The 20,392-nt window shown below is 42.3% G+C and overlaps 2 protein-coding genes across 6 annotated transcripts in view; one reads left to right on the top strand and one right to left on the bottom strand.

Moving 5' to 3' along the window:
- Positions 1-46: 46 nt before the first annotated feature.
- Positions 47-11,683, bottom strand: RABL3 (RAB, member of RAS oncogene family like 3). 3 transcript variants are annotated; one of them, XM_087755954.1, is made up of 8 exons: positions 11,570-11,682; positions 11,041-11,132; positions 9,688-9,817; positions 6,644-6,758; positions 4,958-5,108; positions 4,196-4,267; positions 3,409-3,447; positions 47-779 (listed from the first exon to the last, which is right to left on the bottom strand). In XM_087755954.1, the coding sequence occupies exons 1-8, from the start codon at positions 11,613-11,615 to the stop codon at positions 714-716; spliced, it is 711 nt and encodes a 236-aa protein (XP_087612080.1). In that variant the 5' UTR covers positions 11,616-11,682; the 3' UTR covers positions 47-713. The 3 variants fall into 3 exon arrangements, with proteins under 3 accessions (XP_087612080.1, XP_087612083.1, XP_087612082.1); XM_087755957.1 differs by having other exon boundaries at positions 11,089-11,132; positions 11,570-11,640; XM_087755956.1 differs by lacking the exon at positions 3,409-3,447 and having other exon boundaries at positions 11,570-11,683.
- Positions 11,684-11,851: 168 nt separating this feature from the next.
- The window catches only part of GTF2E1 (general transcription factor IIE subunit 1), a 53,896-nt gene continuing 45,355 nt past the window's right edge, over positions 11,852-20,392 (top strand). The window contains exons 1-3 of one of the 3 annotated variants that reach the window (XM_087758106.1): positions 11,903-12,009; positions 12,424-12,931; positions 14,372-14,624. The gene's annotated coding sequence lies outside the window, so the exon portion shown is untranslated. Of the gene's footprint in view, positions 12,010-12,423; positions 12,932-14,371; positions 14,625-20,392 lie in introns of all 3 variants that reach the window. The other 2 variants (XM_087758107.1, XM_087758105.1) reach the window with 2 other exon arrangements.

Genomic DNA, 20,392 nt, shown 5'->3' with positions numbered 1-20,392 from the left:
AGACCACACTCAATTATGAAAAAATAAACAGGAGTACATGATTCACTTCATTCTCTCCAAAGTAAATAATTTTAATTTCAGCAGCAGAATTAATACCACTTGTTTTCTACCCATGATTTTCTTTTTAAGGCTTCAAATCTTTTTTCATCTCTTGCCTACTTCTTTTATCCCTTTTGAATAGGGGTGAACAGTGTGTTCCAGGTGAGACACCACCATTCATTGAAGGAAGGCATTCTATTATTTTCCAGACCATTCCTTACCCATCCTTACATTTTGCTCACTTGTTTTGTTCGCTTTACTGTAAGTGAGAAGCCCACTCGGTGTCACCTTTCCTTTAGAAGTAAGATGAATGGAATTCATTGCAAAGACTGTCCCTAAGTTTTCCAAAATGGAGACAAAGATGTCATATATCCATGCTGTGTATGATAAAGTTTCCCACAGCAGTGTGAGAGGCATTGAATTTATTGCACACTTTCCCCAAATGTTCCCATATATCCAGAGAGCCTGCAATCCTAAGAAACACTCTAGGCTTCAGATTAGATTTTTGGAAATTCTTCCCCAAGTCTTTTCCAGCAAAAGTAGCTTCAGCAGTCTACCCAGCCAAAGCGTATCATTTTACTCTGCTTGACATAAGCATTATTGTCTTTAAGCATCCAGTCAGAATGGGAATGTCGTTAGGAACTCGGAGAAGTCATCTTCCGCTTCTTCAGTATTCAATCATAATGAAGGCTCTTCAGTGTTCCTCCTCCAAACCTTTTCCTTTCAGAGAAGCCAGGAATCTAGAGACAGAAAAGAGAAGTCGTCATGTCAGAATCAGCATGAGCTCCCTCTAGCCCACACTCGAGTGCCTGTTACCAAGCCGACTGTAACAGCACCTTCCTCTTCCACGCCGTCTCCAGAATCAGGACTAAAATGCTTCAGCTTACTGCTAGAGAAGCACCATCAATTAAACAAGATGCAAAACTTGAGTATGGCTCATTTGTTCTACGGAGCTCCTGAAGGCTTTTTGGCAAGGGTTACAATGAAAGCCTTAATTTCTTGGGCAAACCCTAAACCAGTTAATTACAGATTTCAAAGTCCGTATTTCCCCCCCAGATTCAAATTCATATGAGAATTTTTAAAACTATTAAATAGTATTACCAAGTTCTATTAAACAGCTGTTGAGACTTTATGCCTTCTAACCTGAGACAGCAGCACTTCACTGGTATTTGAAAGTACAGTTTTATCAATTGCTGAAAGCTTTAAGAAAACCATCAGAATAGAAATGGCTGCAACAATGCAAAGGATTAGCACTCCTGCTTTTGCAGCCAATCTGCAGGCACTGCTTACACCCTGACAATGAGTGCTTACAAAGAAAATCTACTTGAAACCATCAGAAGCTTCTCTGGCTTAAGGGTATTTCAAACAGATTTACAATGCCATGCATCTGTGAATCCCCCAAAAGAAAGCGATGCACTGCTTTCTAATACTGTATGTCTGTCCTATTGGTGGCATCATAAAACTATTTGATTACAGTCCAGAATAACTTAATAGATATCTAACTACACACAAGCAGAAACAGCAGACCCAGTAAACACATCCTCCCAAAACAATTCCATGCTCTCATAGGAAATACGGTATATTAAAATGGAAGGTGCCAACCAAGCACTACAAATCAAGCCAGGAGAATATGGGCACGTATGGATGGCATGGGATGAAAATGTAATTTATAATACAAAGTAGATTGCTTAGGTTACACACTTCATTGGTCAACTGAGAAAGCTAAAGAGCTTACTCAAAATAAAAGTCCACTAAAACCAACACAACTTAAATTTAGTTAGGGTTTTCAGGCCCAAAACTCAAACAGATATGCACGGTATTCATTCAAGAATTGTTTTGTTCATCTCTGAGAAGCAATCATCTCTAAGCGAAAAATCAGGCAGATTTTGCACAAAGGTTCATCTCATTAAAACTGCTTTGGGAATTCAAAAAGGAAAAATGCAATCATTATAACTAAAAAGTAGCAGGACACCATAGCTAAAAATTTATCTGGTTTAGCATTTTTTATATCAAAGTCACTAATTAAAAGTAACAATTATTTATTTATCAGAGATCTGATCAAAGTCATAGCTACAATTTGAAACTTATCATTCTTTTCATCCTGAAGAAGTCTATAATAGAAATACCTCAAAACACGAGTGATCGAAGAGACCTATTGTAGAAAACCCACAAACACATTTGTAAGATTTACATTAAGTAGATCACTTCAAATAACATTAAGAGGCTATAATGAAATCTCCAGTTCCCATTTGGATTTTGTCTCTTTAAATATGACTGTCCACTACTTAAGATTTGTTTTAAGCTTTTGAGCGGTTTTCAGTGAGGCAGATAAAAAGTAGTCATCAGAAGGCTGTAATCTTTGGCACGCGGCCATAAGGAATATAAAGTTAATCCCTGGCTAGCCACGAAAAGTGATCAAGTAAGAGAAATAAAAATCTTGCATCATTCATCAAAGATGACCAGCACACAAGCAGCTTTCTGCATTAAGCTATTATCCCCATGAAAGGGAGACTTCCTTTCACTAGAACGTGGGGAGAGGGGAGGAAAAAAGGCATCACGCAGAACTCAAAGAGGAAAAAGCAAATTTATTTTTAAACGGCATAAAAAAACGCTCATAGAAAGTAAGCATTTTGTAATTTGTGACTATTTTTTCCCCACTCTCCCTAAGGGGCTTGCAGCACAGCTACATCTAACGATACATTCAATTGTGTTTCAGTGGTGCTATTCAGGGTAATTTGCAAGCACCTCACAGATGTAAGTAGAACCTCGCTACTCCCCACATAGCAGACTGCACATGGGAAGGTGGGGGGCACAAAAAGTTGAAGTGGCCTGCCCAAACCAGGAGAGTCATTTTGCTACTTCTTCACCACCTGTACTGAAAACAGTTAATTCAGCCATTTAGGAATGAATTACAAGCTGGTATCATACTGCCATTTTCCTTGTGGCTCCACTGGTTCTATGAAAGCTACCTGTACAAAACAGAAAACGCTAGTCCCAGCTGTGCAAAACAGTCTTTTCATTGACCTTCAGGACAGCATCTCTGGCCTAAATCTGCAACTAAGCAGCCTGAAGCTGAGAGATCTGAAAGAGATCATATCTGCCCATTTTACCTCGCTCTGGCAACTTCTACTATGTTAGCACACTTAATTATTTTGCTGTCAGTCACATTACAGACAAATACTTCAGCTGAGAAAAGTCAGCCATTTTTCTGTCTATCCAAAACAGCTGTGCTCCCACAGATTTAAAAACTCAATTACCAGCATAGATTATCATTTAAGTCACATGAAGCCCATGTTTTAAAGAGGACTCTGTCAGCAGTTCACATTACACAAGGAGAAACAAAACAAAAAAGGAGGAAAAATAACAAACCTGATTGCCATCTCTTAAGAAGTATCTCTTCTCTATGACCTGGGAAAAACAGAGAATGATCTTAGCCAGCACAGCACATGCATGACCTCAGATTCCAACCAACGCTTCGCAGTTGAGCACTGAAACTGATGGCTAACTGGGACAACTGACTCGCTCTCTGAGAATGAGGCACAGTCTGTGCTGAAGGATACCTATGGAGGCAGTACTGTCAATCCAAGAATCAAAAAGTGATTTGTATCACCCTGTACAATCTACACCTTCCTTCAAAGAAAACCCAAATGTCCTCTAAAGCATGATCTGTTACAGGAGGTGATCTGCTCCACTATGATCTCTTTGTCCAGGGGATGCTTAAACCAGAGCAATCCTTCTGTCATTTTCACAGTAGGCCTTGATGCTCTCTTGTGCAGGAAGGGAGAGCAATATGCCAAATTTCTTAATTCCTAAGGTTTGCTTTAACCAGGAGCAACAGAGCTAACCATAGTCCTGTAACTCCCCACAATACTACACTGCAAACTCTCTGGCCTGCCAAAGGACGACAAAAGCATACACAGAGTGTCTTTGCACATTTGTGAGTTCTTTTTCATTGCTCTCTGCAGATCAAGAATCAAACCTTCAAACAGATCAGCTATTTTCTGGAGGTTTCCAAAAGCAGACCAATCTTTGGCCTCCCCACACCTGGCTTGAACCAACTCAAAAAATGGAACATGAAAGGAGCAGCTAATTTGTCCGACGTTCACATCACAGCATTCAATACATAGAACAATAAAACATAATTTAATTGACTTACCTTATCAAAAAACCTGCTTAGCTTGACAGCATTGGATGAACCTGCAGCCAGGTAGCGAGGATTGGTGCAATCCTAGAACGCACAAAAGACACCAACGAACCAAGCACAAGGAAATCAGTGCAAGGAAGCCACACACATGGAAATCAACATACCCTTTCCCCGACACGTGCACATGCAATCGGCTGGGGAAAACGCTGTACACCTGCTGATTTCTGCTCCACAGTCATTTGAGAGAAAAGGCCAACTTCTGTGAATCGAGCGGAGAATTCTAACTGCCCCCCTATGCGCTCCACGTCTTCCTTCTGCCACCAGCTTACAGTCAGCTAATGACTGGTACAGGCTACACAGGAGATTGTGCATTCATCTGTATGCATGTGTGTGTATATACAAGCATTCACACAGAACATGTATATTTGTATATATATACACACACATTATATACACATATATATAAATAAAGTGATCTGGTTCCATTCAGAGATAGTCTGTGTCAGAACTAAGAACAGGGAAGAGAAAATTTAACTCCCAAGCATCAATTCTAAGCTTCAGTGAACTTATCTAACACCTCCTATACCTCCCTATAGTGAAACAAAGACGATCATTTCATCGAGCAAGGGGGATGGCCAATCGAAATGTGCACGACTCCAGCATTACTGAGAAAATCTCCAAAAGCCCAATTTTTGTAACAACATCTTTACTTACTAAAAATTGGAATCACTCCCGTATAAAAGAAAAAACAACACTGGTGACAAGGATACTAACCAAATTTATCTCTTCAGCATTGAAATCCTCAGCCAAGAAAGCTGTTCTGGTCAAAACTTCATTCCGCTTAGTTTCTGGGATCTGATCCAGCTTCGTTCCTATTACCAGCAGTGGAATCTGGTTATCAGCAAACTGTTCACGGTCATAGTCACTGATGAGGGAAACAAATACAATTCTGAATTAAGTGATGGTCATGTAAGTGGGCACAGGGGCGCCATCAGCTCCCCTGTCCCTTTCAAATAAGGGTCATTTATTCATTAAGGGTCATTATTTATCCAAGTGAGAATGTGCTGTATCTGTAAATTAAGGAAGGGCTTTTGCATCTAAGTCACTACACAAGGATTGACAGGAAAGAGAAAAGAAACCGTGAGTTGGATTTCTTCTTGGCATAGATGAACCGCAGAAGAAATGCTAACACAAGCAGGAAAGAAACAGGAATTCCAGTACTGTACCAAGTGTATGCAGCCACCAGAGACAGATCAGGGAGCTGGCATCTCTGAACATCTAAAGTTCCTACATATATACACTTTTTAAGGAGGGACAATGAAATAAATTGCAACTGTGAAACACTACCCCTTTCCACCTTAGATCAACGAGGGTTGCAATAACAATTCTGTAGTGGCAAGCTACTAATTCTTCTACATTTGAGTAAAGGTAGCCACTACAAGCTGAATTCCAACAAGCTTTGATTCAGATATGAATAATGATCAAAGATAGCCTTTTAAAATAAGTAATATTGCAATTAAATGTCGTCACAAATCTAAGCTCCAGTCATTCCCCTCACACTTGTCTTTCATTTTTACCTGAACCAAGATTTCTAGAAAGTAATTTTACAACCAACAGCAACAACTTGACCAAGCAATTGCCAGTGGCTGAGCATCTGTCCCTGACAGAAGTTAAGCTTTTGAAAAGTAAAACAACTGTGAAGAACCTGTATGTGGAAAAACTGGAGAAATTTGCAGTTCATATAGTGCAAACCCTCTTCCCTTCTCCCATGTTTCTACAGAAACACCTGTGTACCAGCACAGGCAGATAAACAATTGATATTCTTCCCACAAAAAGCTACCCCTTATTATTGCTTCCCTGCTCATGTCTGAGGTTTATCAACGATCTTAAAACCTCCCTGACTACATGTATGTAACAGGAGCATGGAGATACAGGAGGAAACTCTTGACAAGATGTTGGAAAGCTAATTATGAACGTGCTGGTTAAGCAGAGTTTTCTAAGCTCTTTTTTAGCCACACTCCTGAAATAATTCCCCCACTGCCCAAAACAAAAAATAAATAAGTGAACTTCCTCAGTCTTGGTGCATCGAGGGAAAGCCTGTTGGAACAGAGACAAGGGCTTTGCACGGCTCAGCACAGACACACAAGTCTTCAGGTATCGGGGACTGGACCCACTCTCACAGAGGCCTCACACAAACGAAGGACACAGTAAACATCTTTCCCCTTAAAGCAAGGCCTCTGCCATACAGTTTGGAATCTACTGGCAGAATGGCCCAATTGGCAGTGCAAAACAAAAAGAACAGCGATTTTCTTTGATACCCCCCATTTTTTTCTTTCTTTCTTAAAAGTCTAGCCACGTCTAATACCATGTGGACTTCAAGTAGCCTTAGGGATGAACAAAGACTTCCACAACAGCTTGGAATTATTGTGCCTTAACCCTGCATGTATGTTTTTCACTCACCCATTTGTCACGAGAACTCCTGTTGGAGCAACATCTCTGTTGAGTGCTTCCAAAGACCAGCGATACAAATTCTGGGATGATTTCTTGTTGGTTAAGTCATGCACTAAAATTATCCCTAAAGTGAAAGAGAAGGCAGCAAGATGCTGTATTTAATGATATATATATTTTTCCTTATCTTACCAAAATGACATCTGCAGGTTCTCAGATATCTGAGAATGAAGAAAGGGAAATATAACCGGTTCAGTTACAGTGAATGAGTAAAGCTGAAAATATCAGGATGCAACAGGTTTTTTAAAGCTGCTTACCAGGAACTGGATAAGAGCTAAGAGAAAAATCTCATGAAAGGAGGAAACAAACAGCCACCTCAGGGTTTAATCTGCAAGAGGCTTGCAGGCATTCCCTGATTGTGCTCTGCCTAGTCCTAATAATACTGAAACTCTGTATTACTGCAGCAGAGAATTTAGCCTTTCTCTGTTTTACCTCATTGGTAAACATAACTATCTTTTTGTCACACCATCTAAGAAATCTAAAGGCTGTTTCTCTGTCTCAAGGAGTTTAGAGAGCACTATTGCTTTCCTGCATTTTCAAGAATTAACGCTACATGCTTGAGGAGGTATCCAAAGGGGAAACAGATTCCGATAAACTTTCACAGTCCACCAAATGGCTGGTAGAAACATGACTTAATAAGATTTCATGTATTTAAGATTAAGCTTCTAGTATTTTTCATTACCATGATCCCTCAAAATGTAAATTCTGAGACAGAAAAACAGCCAGCCAAACTTCCTAGCTGTGCTATTAACAGACACCCACTTCTGATAACCACAGTTCCTAACTCAATTACCAACTCCTGCTGGCAAATTTCTTCTATTTATTCACACCTTCTGCAACCTGTGGAATGTTCCCACTTCCTCCAGACTTCAAACCATCATTAATTCAAGGACAAAATGGAATGATAGCCCTTATCTTCATCAGGATTCGTTCTCAACACACTTCACAGCCCACAGGTGGAGAAAACTTATTAATTTAATCTTTCACCTTAACTCCCAAAGGTGCCACCCACTGCACACACTACAAACAAACCACATTTCCACAAAAATTCTCCACTACCCTACACGACTGCGCATAGACTCTCCCATGAGAGTTCCCAGCATATCACAACCATAGCCCTATTTCAAAGCATTTATCTCAGTAACAGCATAAAAAGACAACTCAACTGCGTGTCCACCCCCAGCGTAGGGAAAAAAAGGCTGAGACAACATAACTTGGCCTACGGCAAGATTCAGAGGCACTGCTGCATCATCTGTGGGAAACACTCTCCACCTCCAGATGCTCTTCCTCAGTTATATTTTTGATGGGTCAGTTCCCTTATCTGCTTCATCAAAAACCTACACAGTTAGTTGCACCAGCAGAAAAAGACTACGTCAACATCAAAAAAGGGCAGGCAGGACCAATGACGACTCAAGGAAATGTTCCTCCCCCGTTACGGCCTGCAAGCCACAGCCTTACTGCCCAGTCTCTGTCCTAGGCTATCACAGTCCACACCCCAGATGCAGGGACAGCAAAGCAGACCTGCAGTCAAACCAAAAGCAAACCGTACCTAACCTTGTCAACAACCAGGTCTCGCTGACAGCCTGCACAGATGCTGCAACAACCAAATATTCACTGTCTTTTGATCTCAGGTTTTCAGACCACTGCAAGCCCAGAAAGCACAAGCAGTCAGGCAGAAGGAACGCATTTGTCTTCTTAAATCAGGTCAAACAGAGGCAATTTGTGAGACAAGCTCTAATGAAGGAATTAATCTAATGAAAGAAACCAGAGCCAAGGCTAACTACCAAAGTCAACAGTTCTCATATGCGATCTGCCTAATGATATCTTTTGGGCAGTAGGGAGATAAATAACTCTATTTTAATAAAGCCATCAATTACAATGCAGACACATAAGTTCAAGATTTCATCTCCTAATGGGCTGTTCTAGGATATTTCCAAGTCTGACCCACACTCACTGGCATACTGTGGATTTGGTGTCAAAAAGAAATACATTTTTTTCATAGACCAAGGAGGCTTGCTTTGAGGGCACAACTCAACTCAAACCTTACTTACAGAGGCTGGGTTAACAATAAAAGCAAGAGGTACCTACACAGAGCTTTCCTCCTGGGAAAGGAGGAGGAAACAACTAGTTAAATAAATCACAGAGCAAAAATGTTTATTGTATGGCTAAACACATTATTGAGAGGCCCTCAAATGACTGGGAACAAGAAATGAGAATCAAACAGAACATTTGAGACAGATTTCAGAAGCAGCTGTTAATCTGGTATACATCTATTTTTAGTGAACTATCCTTGGATGCCAAAAAGTAACAATTGAAATACTGCATTATTAAGTTTATAATCTCTTATTTGCTCTTCTTAGCGGTACAGATGAACTACTAGGCCTTTAAGTTAGTATCTCAACAGAAGGCATAAAATACTACTTTGTATCTAGAGCAAGTTGCAAGATTCAATTATTAAAATTAATTTGGCAAATTAAATGAGCAGAGGCAAGATGGTTATCAGCATATTGCAATTTTATGGGAGAACAGTTCAAATTTGTCAAGGTCGGATATAACTACGAAAGTTCATATAAATTCAAATAATTGTTTCCCTGCTGTAGGTTTTGGAACCGAACAGACAAGAAAATATAAATCATATTTCTGCATGTATATCAGGCCTGGAAAGGTGAAGGCAATCTTTATGCCTGCAAGTGTAGCTGGAAGGGACCCCATCGCAACTTCAAAGACTCCCTGCTGTGCCAGCTGCACAAGACTGAAGTAAAAGGCTGATGAAGCTCATCTGCACAGGTTTGCCTAAAATAGCTTTCCAGTTCAAAACTGAATCCATAAAATTCTGCCTACGAATGGTATCAGGTTTTTTCCTGTATAAATGTACTGGAAGCAGAAAAGAGAACAATATAGCCCTCAGCCAGACTTAAAAGAATCCTGTCCCAGAACCAAGAGACCGCTCACAACAGAAACAGTGATAAAACCAGATTTACACCAAGCAAACTTACCATTCAGCAAGTTATAAAACACTGCTCGTGTGCTTTTCACACTACTGGCACTACCCACTGAACCTCCAACATCCCACAGCTCAATGTAGTAGGTCTTCTCTTCTGGAGTCCCTTCTTTGTAGTCATGGATCTGATGAAAAATTCACATTATACATAACCACAGCACCAGCTCAATTCACATTATACATAACCACAGCACCAGCTCACACGAGTTAATCCACAACACTTACACATTGAGCTGAAAGGATTACTGCACTTGGATAGAAATTTGTAAATTCTCATGTTGATGCCATTTCAAATCTCTCGAGTAGAAGAGAGATGGAATGAGTCAAGCAGTGGTCACTGGATACCATAGCTCTTACATGAGGTGGAGCTTGGTGAGTCAGCAGGGAGTATCCTTTCCATCTCAATATTAACAAACCTAATGCCTCATGATGTGCTTAGAGATAGCATGTTGCTAAAGCAGATGAAAAAGTAAGGTCATGACTTCTTACAGTTGTTAAAACCCACATGGTAGTACTGCAAGAATTTTAACACAGGTGACCACATCAGATTCCAACTGACCACATCTTCTTCCTCTCCAAATTCTCACTGACATCTCAACTGAATTAATCAATCAACAATTTTTGCCCCAGGATCTGCTAGGTAGTTTTGGTCCACAGTCAACTAGGATTGCCACGTTTCTTTCCCCAAATTCTGGAAATATTTTTCAGCATTCTTTGAGATGAAACCCATGGTTAATAAGACAGGATCATTCCTAACCTATGGCAATGCATTTCAAGGAGAATGCAGCAAAGAGCGATGAAGGAAGAAAGCATTTATCACCACCCCATGAGGACTGTAGGCTGGGCCCAAAAACTATTAGATGAATATCATCATCCCTCTAATAGCAGGTCCTGCAATAAGCAGAGAGAAAGAGAAGCAACCCTATGGTCATGCTCAGTACCCTCAAATTAAACAAGGAAATTGTTTTTCCCCAGTATGTTTGGCTGACAATTTAGCTATGCATTAAGTGTTTCTCAGGGAAGCGTGCTTTAAGTTTTGTGCCTTCTGACTTAAACTGGCCGCTCCATGACTTGTAACGCGCCAGTGGCCACTGCAGGAAGGAGAGGCGCCGTGAATGACAAGTATCTTATCTGCTTTTGACAACCCTGTAAGGTCAAAACTTGCTCACCCAAGTGCTCAGCTCATGTTTAATCCTATTTGCTTCAAAAGATAAAGCTCTCAGTAAAACAAAACACTGAAGCACACTTCTTTCTGGGGCAGAAAGTAATGAAAAGAAGAAAAAAAACGTCAAGGCCCTTCCCTTACGCGTTAAGCCAGGGATACCAGGAGGTCGGGCGCGTCACCTACTCGAACATCCACCGAGCAGCCCACTGTCCAGGACGGGTTTCCCAATACCTGGTTTTGGCATAAGAGGTGAACAAGCGAAGATTTTCCGACACCTGCAAGTGCACACAGAGGACAACTCCTGGCAGATCGCGCTAGGGCCGGTGAAAAGGCCAAGCGGTGACGGGCAGAGGCACTGACTACAGGCGGGCGGTGCCGGCAGCAGCGGGTAACGGCCAGCGGCCAACGGCCGGGGCAAAGGGGGAAGCGAGGCAGGGAGCAAAGGACCAGCGGGGACGCCTGCGCTCCGGCCGCAGGGCCCAGGGCCGGAGGCGGGGAGGGGAGCGGGGCTCCCGCCGGGCGGTTTCCAGTCAGGGGGCGGCGGAGGGGCCGGGCGAGGGAGCGGCGCGCATGCGCCGCCCGCCACCTCCGGAGGTGGCCCCGGCCCGGCCTGGCCCGGCCCGACCCGGCTCGGCAGGGGGACAGGGGGACGGGGCCGCCCCTTGCCCGCCGCGGAGCCGGGCGGGGTGCCGGCGGGGGGAGGGACACTCACCGGAGTCGCCCAACACCAGCACCTTCACCCTCTCCAAAGCCGCCATCTTACTCTACCTAGCAACAACCCCGCAGACCACCGCCCTCTCCCGGCGCCGCCAATCGCAGCGCACGCTCCTGCCACTTTCCTCAGCCCATTGGCTGGCTGCCCCAGCTACCGGCATCGCTTTCACTCTTGATTGGTTTAACTCATGGGGGGGGGGGAACGGGACGCTATGAGGACACGATTGGCTCGTTTTCCTGTCGCTCACCGCTCAGTCACAGGGCTCACTGCCCGCCAGGCACGGAGGGGGGCGGTATCGCGCATGCGCAGTACGCGGAGCGCCGTTGGGCCAGGCGCCCGGCGCCCCGCTGACGCCACAAGCGCGCGCGGCTCTGACGTGCCCTCGCGGAGCTGCGGAAAGCGCCGCCTGGAGCGGGGAGAGCGGGGAGCGGCCGCAGGTCAGTGCCGGCCCGGGCGGCGGCCGTGCCGCCCTGCGGCGCCGGAGGGGCCCCGCCGGGGACCCCCCCACGCCGGGCTGCGCCGTCCCGGAGCCAGCGGCCGGCCCGGGCGGCGGCTCGCGCGGTGCCGCGAGGGGAAACGGCCGGGCGCCCCCTCCCCCCGCTCCGCCTCCCGGGGCCCCGCCGCGCTGGGCGGCGGGTACCTGAGGCCCCGACCCGGCTCTCCGGCTCCTCCGTCCTTCTGGGTGCCGCGGAGGGGCCGGGCACGCCGGCATCGCCCGGGGGAGGGCCGTGCTCCCCGCACGGTGTCCGGCTGGGCCGCTGCTCTGGGGCCCTGCTGCGCCTTTGGCTCCAATCCACCGCCTGCCTCTCCTCGTGTGCTGCTTACGGGGGTTTTCTTGTTTGTTGTTTTAGGGATACTGCTGAGCCACTCAGGCCTCTTGTCCCAGAGGAACCTACACAGTCGGATGTTTAAAACTCAGCACATAAAAGCGAGTAGGGAAGAGGAAGCCATGCAAATAGTAGAAGGGGTTCTCTACTTTGCTTGGCTTTAAAGCTTAGGCTGCTACTGTGGCCTAGGAAGCCTGTGCAGTTTGTAATTTGAAGGAAGCTGCAAGATTATGGGAATCAGAGGAGTAATTGACACTAACAAATCTAGGGTGCCGTGAAATGAGGTGGGTGTATCGAGTCAACAGCCTGATGCTGGCCAAAGGGACGTCTTTAAGCTCGTTCCTTTGTGCCACGTTTGGCCATCGGCTTCACAAGCTTGCTGGTTCCCTGAGAAATAGATGAACATCGCATCTCATAATGGCACTAAGCTGTTAAACGGGTCCAACTGTCAAACTTGTATCGTTGCAAGTGGCTCAGAATGAATAAGGAAGATCTGCATTCTGAAAAAGGTGTTCAGCAGTGCACTGTTAAGGTACATTTTCATTAAATATAGGTGGTTTAATATTTTTCAGCCACGAAAAGTGGAGTTTCTTTCATCTTTTCCCCTGCACTGGCATCCTCTCATATCTGCTGGTTCTGTTGCTCATCAGACTTTTCCATTAGCTGATTAAACTCAAAAAAACTAGTAAAAGATTAAAAAAAAAGGTATTTTTCTGCCTTTTAGTGATGCAAATTGGTGCACAGGAATGTCTTGTGAGTGCCAGAGCTGGCATGGGAGAGGGCAGAGCCATGTGCTTGGGAGAGGAGCAAATACCCTTCGGCAGCAATAAGGGATGATGGGAGTTTCACTCCTACCTTCCGTTTCCTTTGAGATACTATTTAACAGCTCGCTTTCACACAGGATGCTTTAGGGAGTTTTTCTAAACAAGGAACTATATGAATTAAAGCTAACCTGGTATCTTGTTATTTAGTTTCTCTGTTTCTTTACTGCTTAGATCCACAGTATATACACTTGTTTGCTACACCCTGATGCACTGAAACTTTTCTGAACCTAATACTTTCATAAATCTTTGTCTTTCTGGAATTCCTGAAATACCGCTTACATCATCTGCCGTGACGAGAAATGTGGTGTTCCAGGTCTCATTGAAGCCAGGATATGAAAAACAATTACTGCTTTCTTCCTGTCAGAAACTTAACAAGCAATGCTGGGGTTAAGCTCACTGTACGTCAGTGTAATCATGAGTTCTTAGGCTTGATATTTGTGAGAAATGCTCTTACTTTTTTTTCCTTTAAAAAAACCCCAAGACATTATGTGAGGGCCAATGATGAGATGTCTCGAAAATAACAGATATTCTTCTGCTGGTACACATTCACATCAAAGTGTAAATTTTAAGTTTCTGATGTCCATGGTTAAAAAGTTCTAGTGGCTTCACATTACAATTGAGTCCATTTAACATCTTTGCCACCACGTGGGGAAAGCTCACTCTTCTACATCCCTAGCCATGCTTTCTTCTCTCTGCTTTGCGTAGGCTCTAGCCTGGTAACATAAATGGTTCAGTTCTTGAACTTTTCCCCCCTTGCCCTCCCTCTAAAATACCCTACTTTTTTTGGCACGTTAGTTTTTCGCTTTTTATCAACTTGATTCACCTTGCTACATGAATAGGCAACTGTCGAAATTAGCACAGAATGGCGAGGGTTGTGGCTGAAGGCTGGGAAGGAAAAGAAAGACTTCTTTATGGGAGGAAGGGTATAATTTGACTTAAGCTGTAACAGGAAACGGTACCTTCACTATTCTTACCACTAAGTTTGGTCTTCCATAAATACTGCACTCCATTTTTTTCTACAGCTACAACTGTCAATAATTTGTTAATGCTAATGTGCGTTTGCAGTATTTCAGAATATTACATCTGTTTGTATACATGCACATACGTAGTCCTTTAATTTACTGACATCTTGCTATTGTTTATGTCAGTTTTAGGTTATGAATGTGACTGAGAATTACATCCTGAGCTTGCATTGTTCAGTTGCTGCCTTGCATGGTCAGACCTTGTGGCCCTATCGTGTGTGGTTCCATATATTTTTACTTGTGAAATTAGGTGAAAATGTCCTAATTTCAGCCAGGCCCTTCAGCTTATCTGTGTGCAGCTGCAACACAACTTTTCATCTTTAGTGAAGAAAACCCTTTGATACCTGTGGCCTCTTGGCTTCAGAATGCCAACAAGAAGGTAGGATTTGAGTGAAAGCAGATTGTTCTTTTGTCCTTTAATACTTCAGGGCAGGTCTTGCAATGAAAATACATGATTTCTCATCAAGATATAGTGCCAGAGGAAGGCTGAGCAGCAGTGTTCCTGAAGTCTCCAGGGAATGGAATTCAGTAAGCTTTTGATAAAATGCCAGAAGACTTTGGGTTTGCAACTGATATGGGATAAAGGCAGTTCTGGATAATAGGGACATGTTGCACTGATCATCCACTCACTAAAGAGAAAGGCAAAAAAAGCAGACTTGGAAGTGGAAAATTCTGTGCCATTTTCTGGAAGGGACAAGTAGTGCCTGAGGTTACATTTTACAGACATTTAAAATCTTGATAGCATGTTTTCCCACTATAGTTCTGAAATTTGTGCTTTCCCTCCTTGTACTCGGGAAGATTCAGTATCGCTCCTCTCAGCTTAACCTCATCATCTTCTGGAAGACAGAATTTTAAATTTTATTAGAGTGAGAGACTACAAAACTAGGATCTGGTGTTTGCTAGTGACTGCTGGAGTGGGATATGGTATACACTGGCTCCCAGAAGCCTGTCGTACTTGCCACATTTACAGGTGAGGGACTCTCTTATTATAATCTGATTTTGCTTTTTCCTGAAGAAGCTGTCAGTGGTGTAAGCAAGTATTTTTTTTTGCCTTTTTTTAAAATCTTACGGCAGCAGCCTGCAGAAACATTTTCCAAACAAATCAGCAAAACCTGGACTCAAAAGATTTAGTGAAAAAGAGCACTAACAATTTAAATTAGATCTGGGGAAAAATAGGAAGCACCTTTCTAAGTGTGAACAGTGCGTCTGATAGACCTAGGTTCCCAGCCAACCCCGCCAAGTTTTCCTCCAAAAGAGATTTGGGGTGTTATAAAGGGTTTGTATACCCAAATGAGTCTGAAGAGCAGTCTGCTTCCTTTTTCAAGATCCCGCTTTCAAAATGTTTACCTTGTCAAATGTATGAACAGTGAGACTTCATTAAATTTTTTTGAGGTAAAATTACTAGTGAAATTAATATAAGCCTCAAAGTTACATGTTAAAACAAGGTGATGTTCATTTGCAGTATTGGGTAAAAATTCAGGTTAATTCACTGGCTGGCTTATGTTTTCATAACTTGTAGCTCTAGTTTCATCTACATTGTGGCTTCTAGGTATCACCTTTTTCGCATTTTTCGTCTTTTGTCTCGGCTTTAGTCAGGAAAAACAGGAAGACAAACAGATCCAACAGCCTTAGCATAATTCCTGTTGGAGTTCGCAAAAGAATTCTTGAAATCTTTGCACATAGAGAAGAAGAGTTCAGTTGCTTTGATGTTACATCAGGAAAGTCCTGACCAGTGGTGATTGCCAAGTTGAATTTCTGGCTTCTATATGGTCTTTGGTTCCATCATACTGAATGTTTCTTTGCGGTCACTTGCTCTCCTCTCGATTTCCTTATTCTGACATCTCTAGTTATGCTCAAGACCTACGCCTCATGCTTTTTACTCAACCTGAGGTATGATCTCCATTTTGCAGACTGTACCCTGAGTTTCTTCACCCAACAGATCTGATTCTATTGTGGAACTGTAGGTCTTTCTTCCCAGTGTTGTCTTTTATAGCCAGTGTTGTCTTTTATATTTGTACATTTAGAGCAATTTTTTTTTTTTTTAAAGTGTATTTAGGTTTGCTGTCCTACTGTGATAACATAGACAGATCTACTTTCCTCCTGTATCCATAATACCGAATTATATTCACGTAATTACCCAGAACATTTCCCCAATAGCTGTCTCTTTTAATAAAGCCCATGTTTAAATTTTGAAATTTTTCTTTTGGGTGTTTCTGAATATCATTCTGTCCAGTGTGCTTTATTATTGGTGCTGTAGGTGCTTACTGCGTAGTGATGTATCTTGGCCATTGTTTTTCTTTTGTTTTTTTTTTTTCCCCTGACAACATCCCTTGATGTTCATACATTATTAAGGTCAGTACAGACATTATGAAACAGATGCACGTCCATTAAAACCTTATTAGGAGATGTTATCATATTTCTTTGCACACGTAATTAATTCAGGCTTGACTTACTGCTTCGATGGAAGATGAAATCACTGCTCAAGGATGTGATGGTAAAGTCCCCTGCTTTTGAATTTAAAACTGTTATTCTTGTGGCACTGGATTGCAACTTGTGAGCTGGATCACTGTCTTTCCTGCCTGGTGAAAGGTAGTAAGGATTTGCAGCTCATAGGCTGTAGCCTGGGATTCTTTGTGAGCCAGATGTCAGCTTCTCCTAGGAAACAATTTGTTAGGCCCTGGCCTGGTGAGTTCTGGCAGTGGTATATGCTTGCTCCTGTGCCATCGTTGTGTCCCATAGCTTACATGAGAACATGGTTATCAAGAATGATGTTGTAAAATGCGTCCTTCATCCAGCGATACAGATCTTGTTTGAGCCCTTGCTTTAGCTCAGTTTGGCATCAGACCTCAATGTAATATAAAAACTGGTGTTTGCTGAACATGTGTCCATGCTCATTTTTAGAGCTGAGTTAGTTGTGTTCAGCATGGTTGACTTTCGTGTAGCAAAGCTTGACAAGGGTGTTCTTTGGTGGTTTTATTTCTTCGTTGTTTTTTTTTCCCCCTTCTTAAAGCTGACCCTTGTCAGTTAGTTGATTGTCTCACCTGAAGGCTGTCTTCTGCAGGATTTAGAATTTAATCTGTGTTAATCAACTTTTTGAAGTGGACATTAATGGGAAAGAATGGTTTGTGGTGTTTTCAGAATGCTTGTGTTTCCATATATCCATGCCTGGAAGAAAACCAGTGTTACACTCAAGATGGCCACTATTACCTGAGGACATAGATTTGGACACCGCTAAAAATCTCTAGTCGAGGAGAAGAAATAATTGTATAAAAACTCCTGGTTCCACTAGATGAAAAAAAATATTTTCTAGTGATTGACACTAGGAAGTATTATTAAATCTCTAACTACTGCTGAAAACCAAGGGAAAAGTATATACTCTTAGAGGTGGTTTTATTTATTGGTCCCTTGTAGGTCTCAGTTTAAGCTGTTTGAGTGCATTATTTGGGAAATTGTACCTTAAACCTGTTTTGAAAGCGGCTGTGGAAATCCACAGCTGTCTTACTGATGAGATCCTTGCAGAGAAAATGCTTTCCATCAGCTCTCAGATGAGGTATCCAGAGCGAGATGCGCTTCTTTAAAAACACTTTTCTCCTTTTTTTGTTACAACTGATGTTCTGAAGGTCGCTGTGCCCAGTACAAGTTGCGTCGCCAAGTTTTTCTGCAAGGAATTTTTAGGGGACAGTGAATTGGTGAGGAAAGAAGGTTTTTTTGTTTGTTTGTTTTTGAGATCAGCACTTAAAAACCTTTTGACTTTCAAAATTCGACTTTTTCAGTCTCTTCTGGGGTGCCAGGTTTTATTTAAAATTGATCTTTACATTAATGTTATACTGTGCTTAAACTCTGAATAAGATTTAATCAATTTGAATACATAAAGGCTTCTGGACAGCTTCTGCATCGACGTTGTTGTATAGTATCAGTATGTTGCTGACAGATTCAATCAACAGCAAGATTTATCTTTATGTGACTGAAAGACTGTAAAAATTCCAATAGAATGAAATTGATTTTCAAGGACAGTGTCCTGTGACGGTATTCAGATTGGGTCTGACTTAGAGATTCGAAAATACTGTATGGCTAACTCACGATGGGGCATCCTTTATTGCTAATGCTTTTACCTTTAATGCAAAGCTCTGTAAAACTGTCCTCTGTGTGAGATAAATCATTATGTATCTGGCATGCAAAAGAAAGCTAACTGACTCTAGAAGTACTTGTTTCGCGGCTAATTCATGACGTGATAAACATAATTTAATTTCCTTGAAGGGAAGCTGGAGCTGGACATCCAAGTATTGTTTTCTGTGAGCTATTCTCAGCCTGCACACCAGCAGTCAAGAGATGTTGTTCAGTTTGTTTCAGTCTGAGCACTGTGAATACTGTTTGGCCCTAAGTTAGAGAAAAAAAAAAAAAAGCTCAAGCAGGGAAGCATTTTAAAAGAAAAGAATGAAGGTGGGGTTTTTTCTTACGCAAAAGGCAGAAAAGACAGGGCAGTCTTCATTTACTTACTGTTAAGCTCTGAAATCCACAGCCTAATTGCTTTGCAGTGGCACTGGCCCTTGAGGGGAACATACCTCAGTTGCAGAAGCGGGTAGGGGTTGGAGAGAAGTAAAGCTTCAATTGGTAATGTTGCTTAAAGTTTTTTGGGAGGGCAGTGTTTCTAATACCAAAAAAAAAAAAAAAATCCAGGCAGGCTACTGTGATAAATGATCCCAGATTTTTGAGTAGTCTTAGCTGGTGGAAGTGAGTCATCAGCTGCTTGGTTACATGTAGAGCCTGCTGATTTCAGGGGGATGTCTTAGTTTAGGGAGTATAGAAAAGTTCTGTAATGTTGTTTTTCAAAAAGGATATTACAGGTTTTATGATAGCGATGAAGAAAATAGGATACCCATCCAGATCCTTTCTTCTGCTGTCACTCTCCTCTTTCCTTTATTTGAGACTTTAGTGCTGGGGAGATACATATACAGTGTGTGAAACATCTAATGGAAGTGAAAACTGAGATTGGCAGAGTTTTACTATTTATGGTATTAGTTCATGGATAAAAATTGCTTAGCAATGACGAACAAACAAATTACGGTGTGGGGGTTTTCTTCAGTTGAAGAAACCTTTTGCCTAAGAAATGGTTATTCATATCCTAAACTAGCACAGAAGTCTCATATTGAAAGAAACGATTCAAAATTTTATTTGAAGTTGACTGGAAGTACAACCCCCTGAATGGGTATTTCAAAAGCCCCTATAATACTTCATACTTATCTTGAACCTTTCATACATGGAAATCCAAGGGCATTATGAGTGGAGGGGAATTTTGCTATTGCCTACAGATGCATAGACTTGAAAGTGTGGAGGGAAAATGTGCAAAACCACCCTGTGAAATGACAGTAAGCCTTTGCTCTGTGCCTTATGGCGTTGCTTCCCTTTTTCTCTTCACTGGACAAAACTGGCTGCTTCAGAAGAATCACTGCTGTTAGTTGTCTGCTGGGGTTTGATTTTTGGCTACGTCTGTGGCAGGGGTGACGATATGAGGAATTCCTTGCATGATACGATCCTATATATGATCCTGTCTATGTCACAGAAGCATGACCGTTGTGCATAATTGACATAATTGTCACGATCATTTGTGCCATTTGATGTTGAAGAAAAATGAAGTGAAAATACAGTACTTCTTTAGAAATTATTGTCTTGTCAAAGACAGCATGGTAAGTCGTGATAAGTAACTCAAAGGATACTTCATGGAATACTTTTTTCTTTTTAAACACGTCGTCTCTTCATGTTTACTAAGCCTTGATTTTTACTTGAGTTATTGTGCTATATTATCCATGGGTTTCTAAGGCCTGAATGTGAGACACTTTAAATGAAGGATTAGTCCTTTGGAAGGGCCTATTTGCTCATCTAAGATCAAGGCTGAAGCAGTCTGTGATGTAGGAGTTGGTCGTGCTAACAGTTTTCATGCTGCAGACGGTTGACTAAGGTCTATTTATCAGAAAGTAAGGAAAAAGTCTGTCTGTTCTCATTGTGCAGCTGGGAGCTTTTGCTTGAGCGCATACCAGTCTGTACTAGCAGGCTGTCCTCATGCAATATCTCTGCCCAGTGACGTCTGAGGAGTAGAAGCAGGCAGGGCTACTTACAGTGTGATCAAGTGACATCAGCTGGGGCCATAAG

The sequence above is a fragment of the Nipponia nippon genome, unplaced genomic scaffold (assembly GCF_047370975.1).
Source record: "Nipponia nippon isolate SJK-2023a ecotype South Korea unplaced genomic scaffold, ASM4737097v1 scaffold_2, whole genome shotgun sequence".
Lineage (NCBI taxonomy): Eukaryota > Metazoa > Chordata > Aves > Pelecaniformes > Threskiornithidae > Nipponia > Nipponia nippon.
Note: the sequence above shows the minus strand (reverse complement) of the source record. Positions and strands in the feature narration are given on the sequence as shown.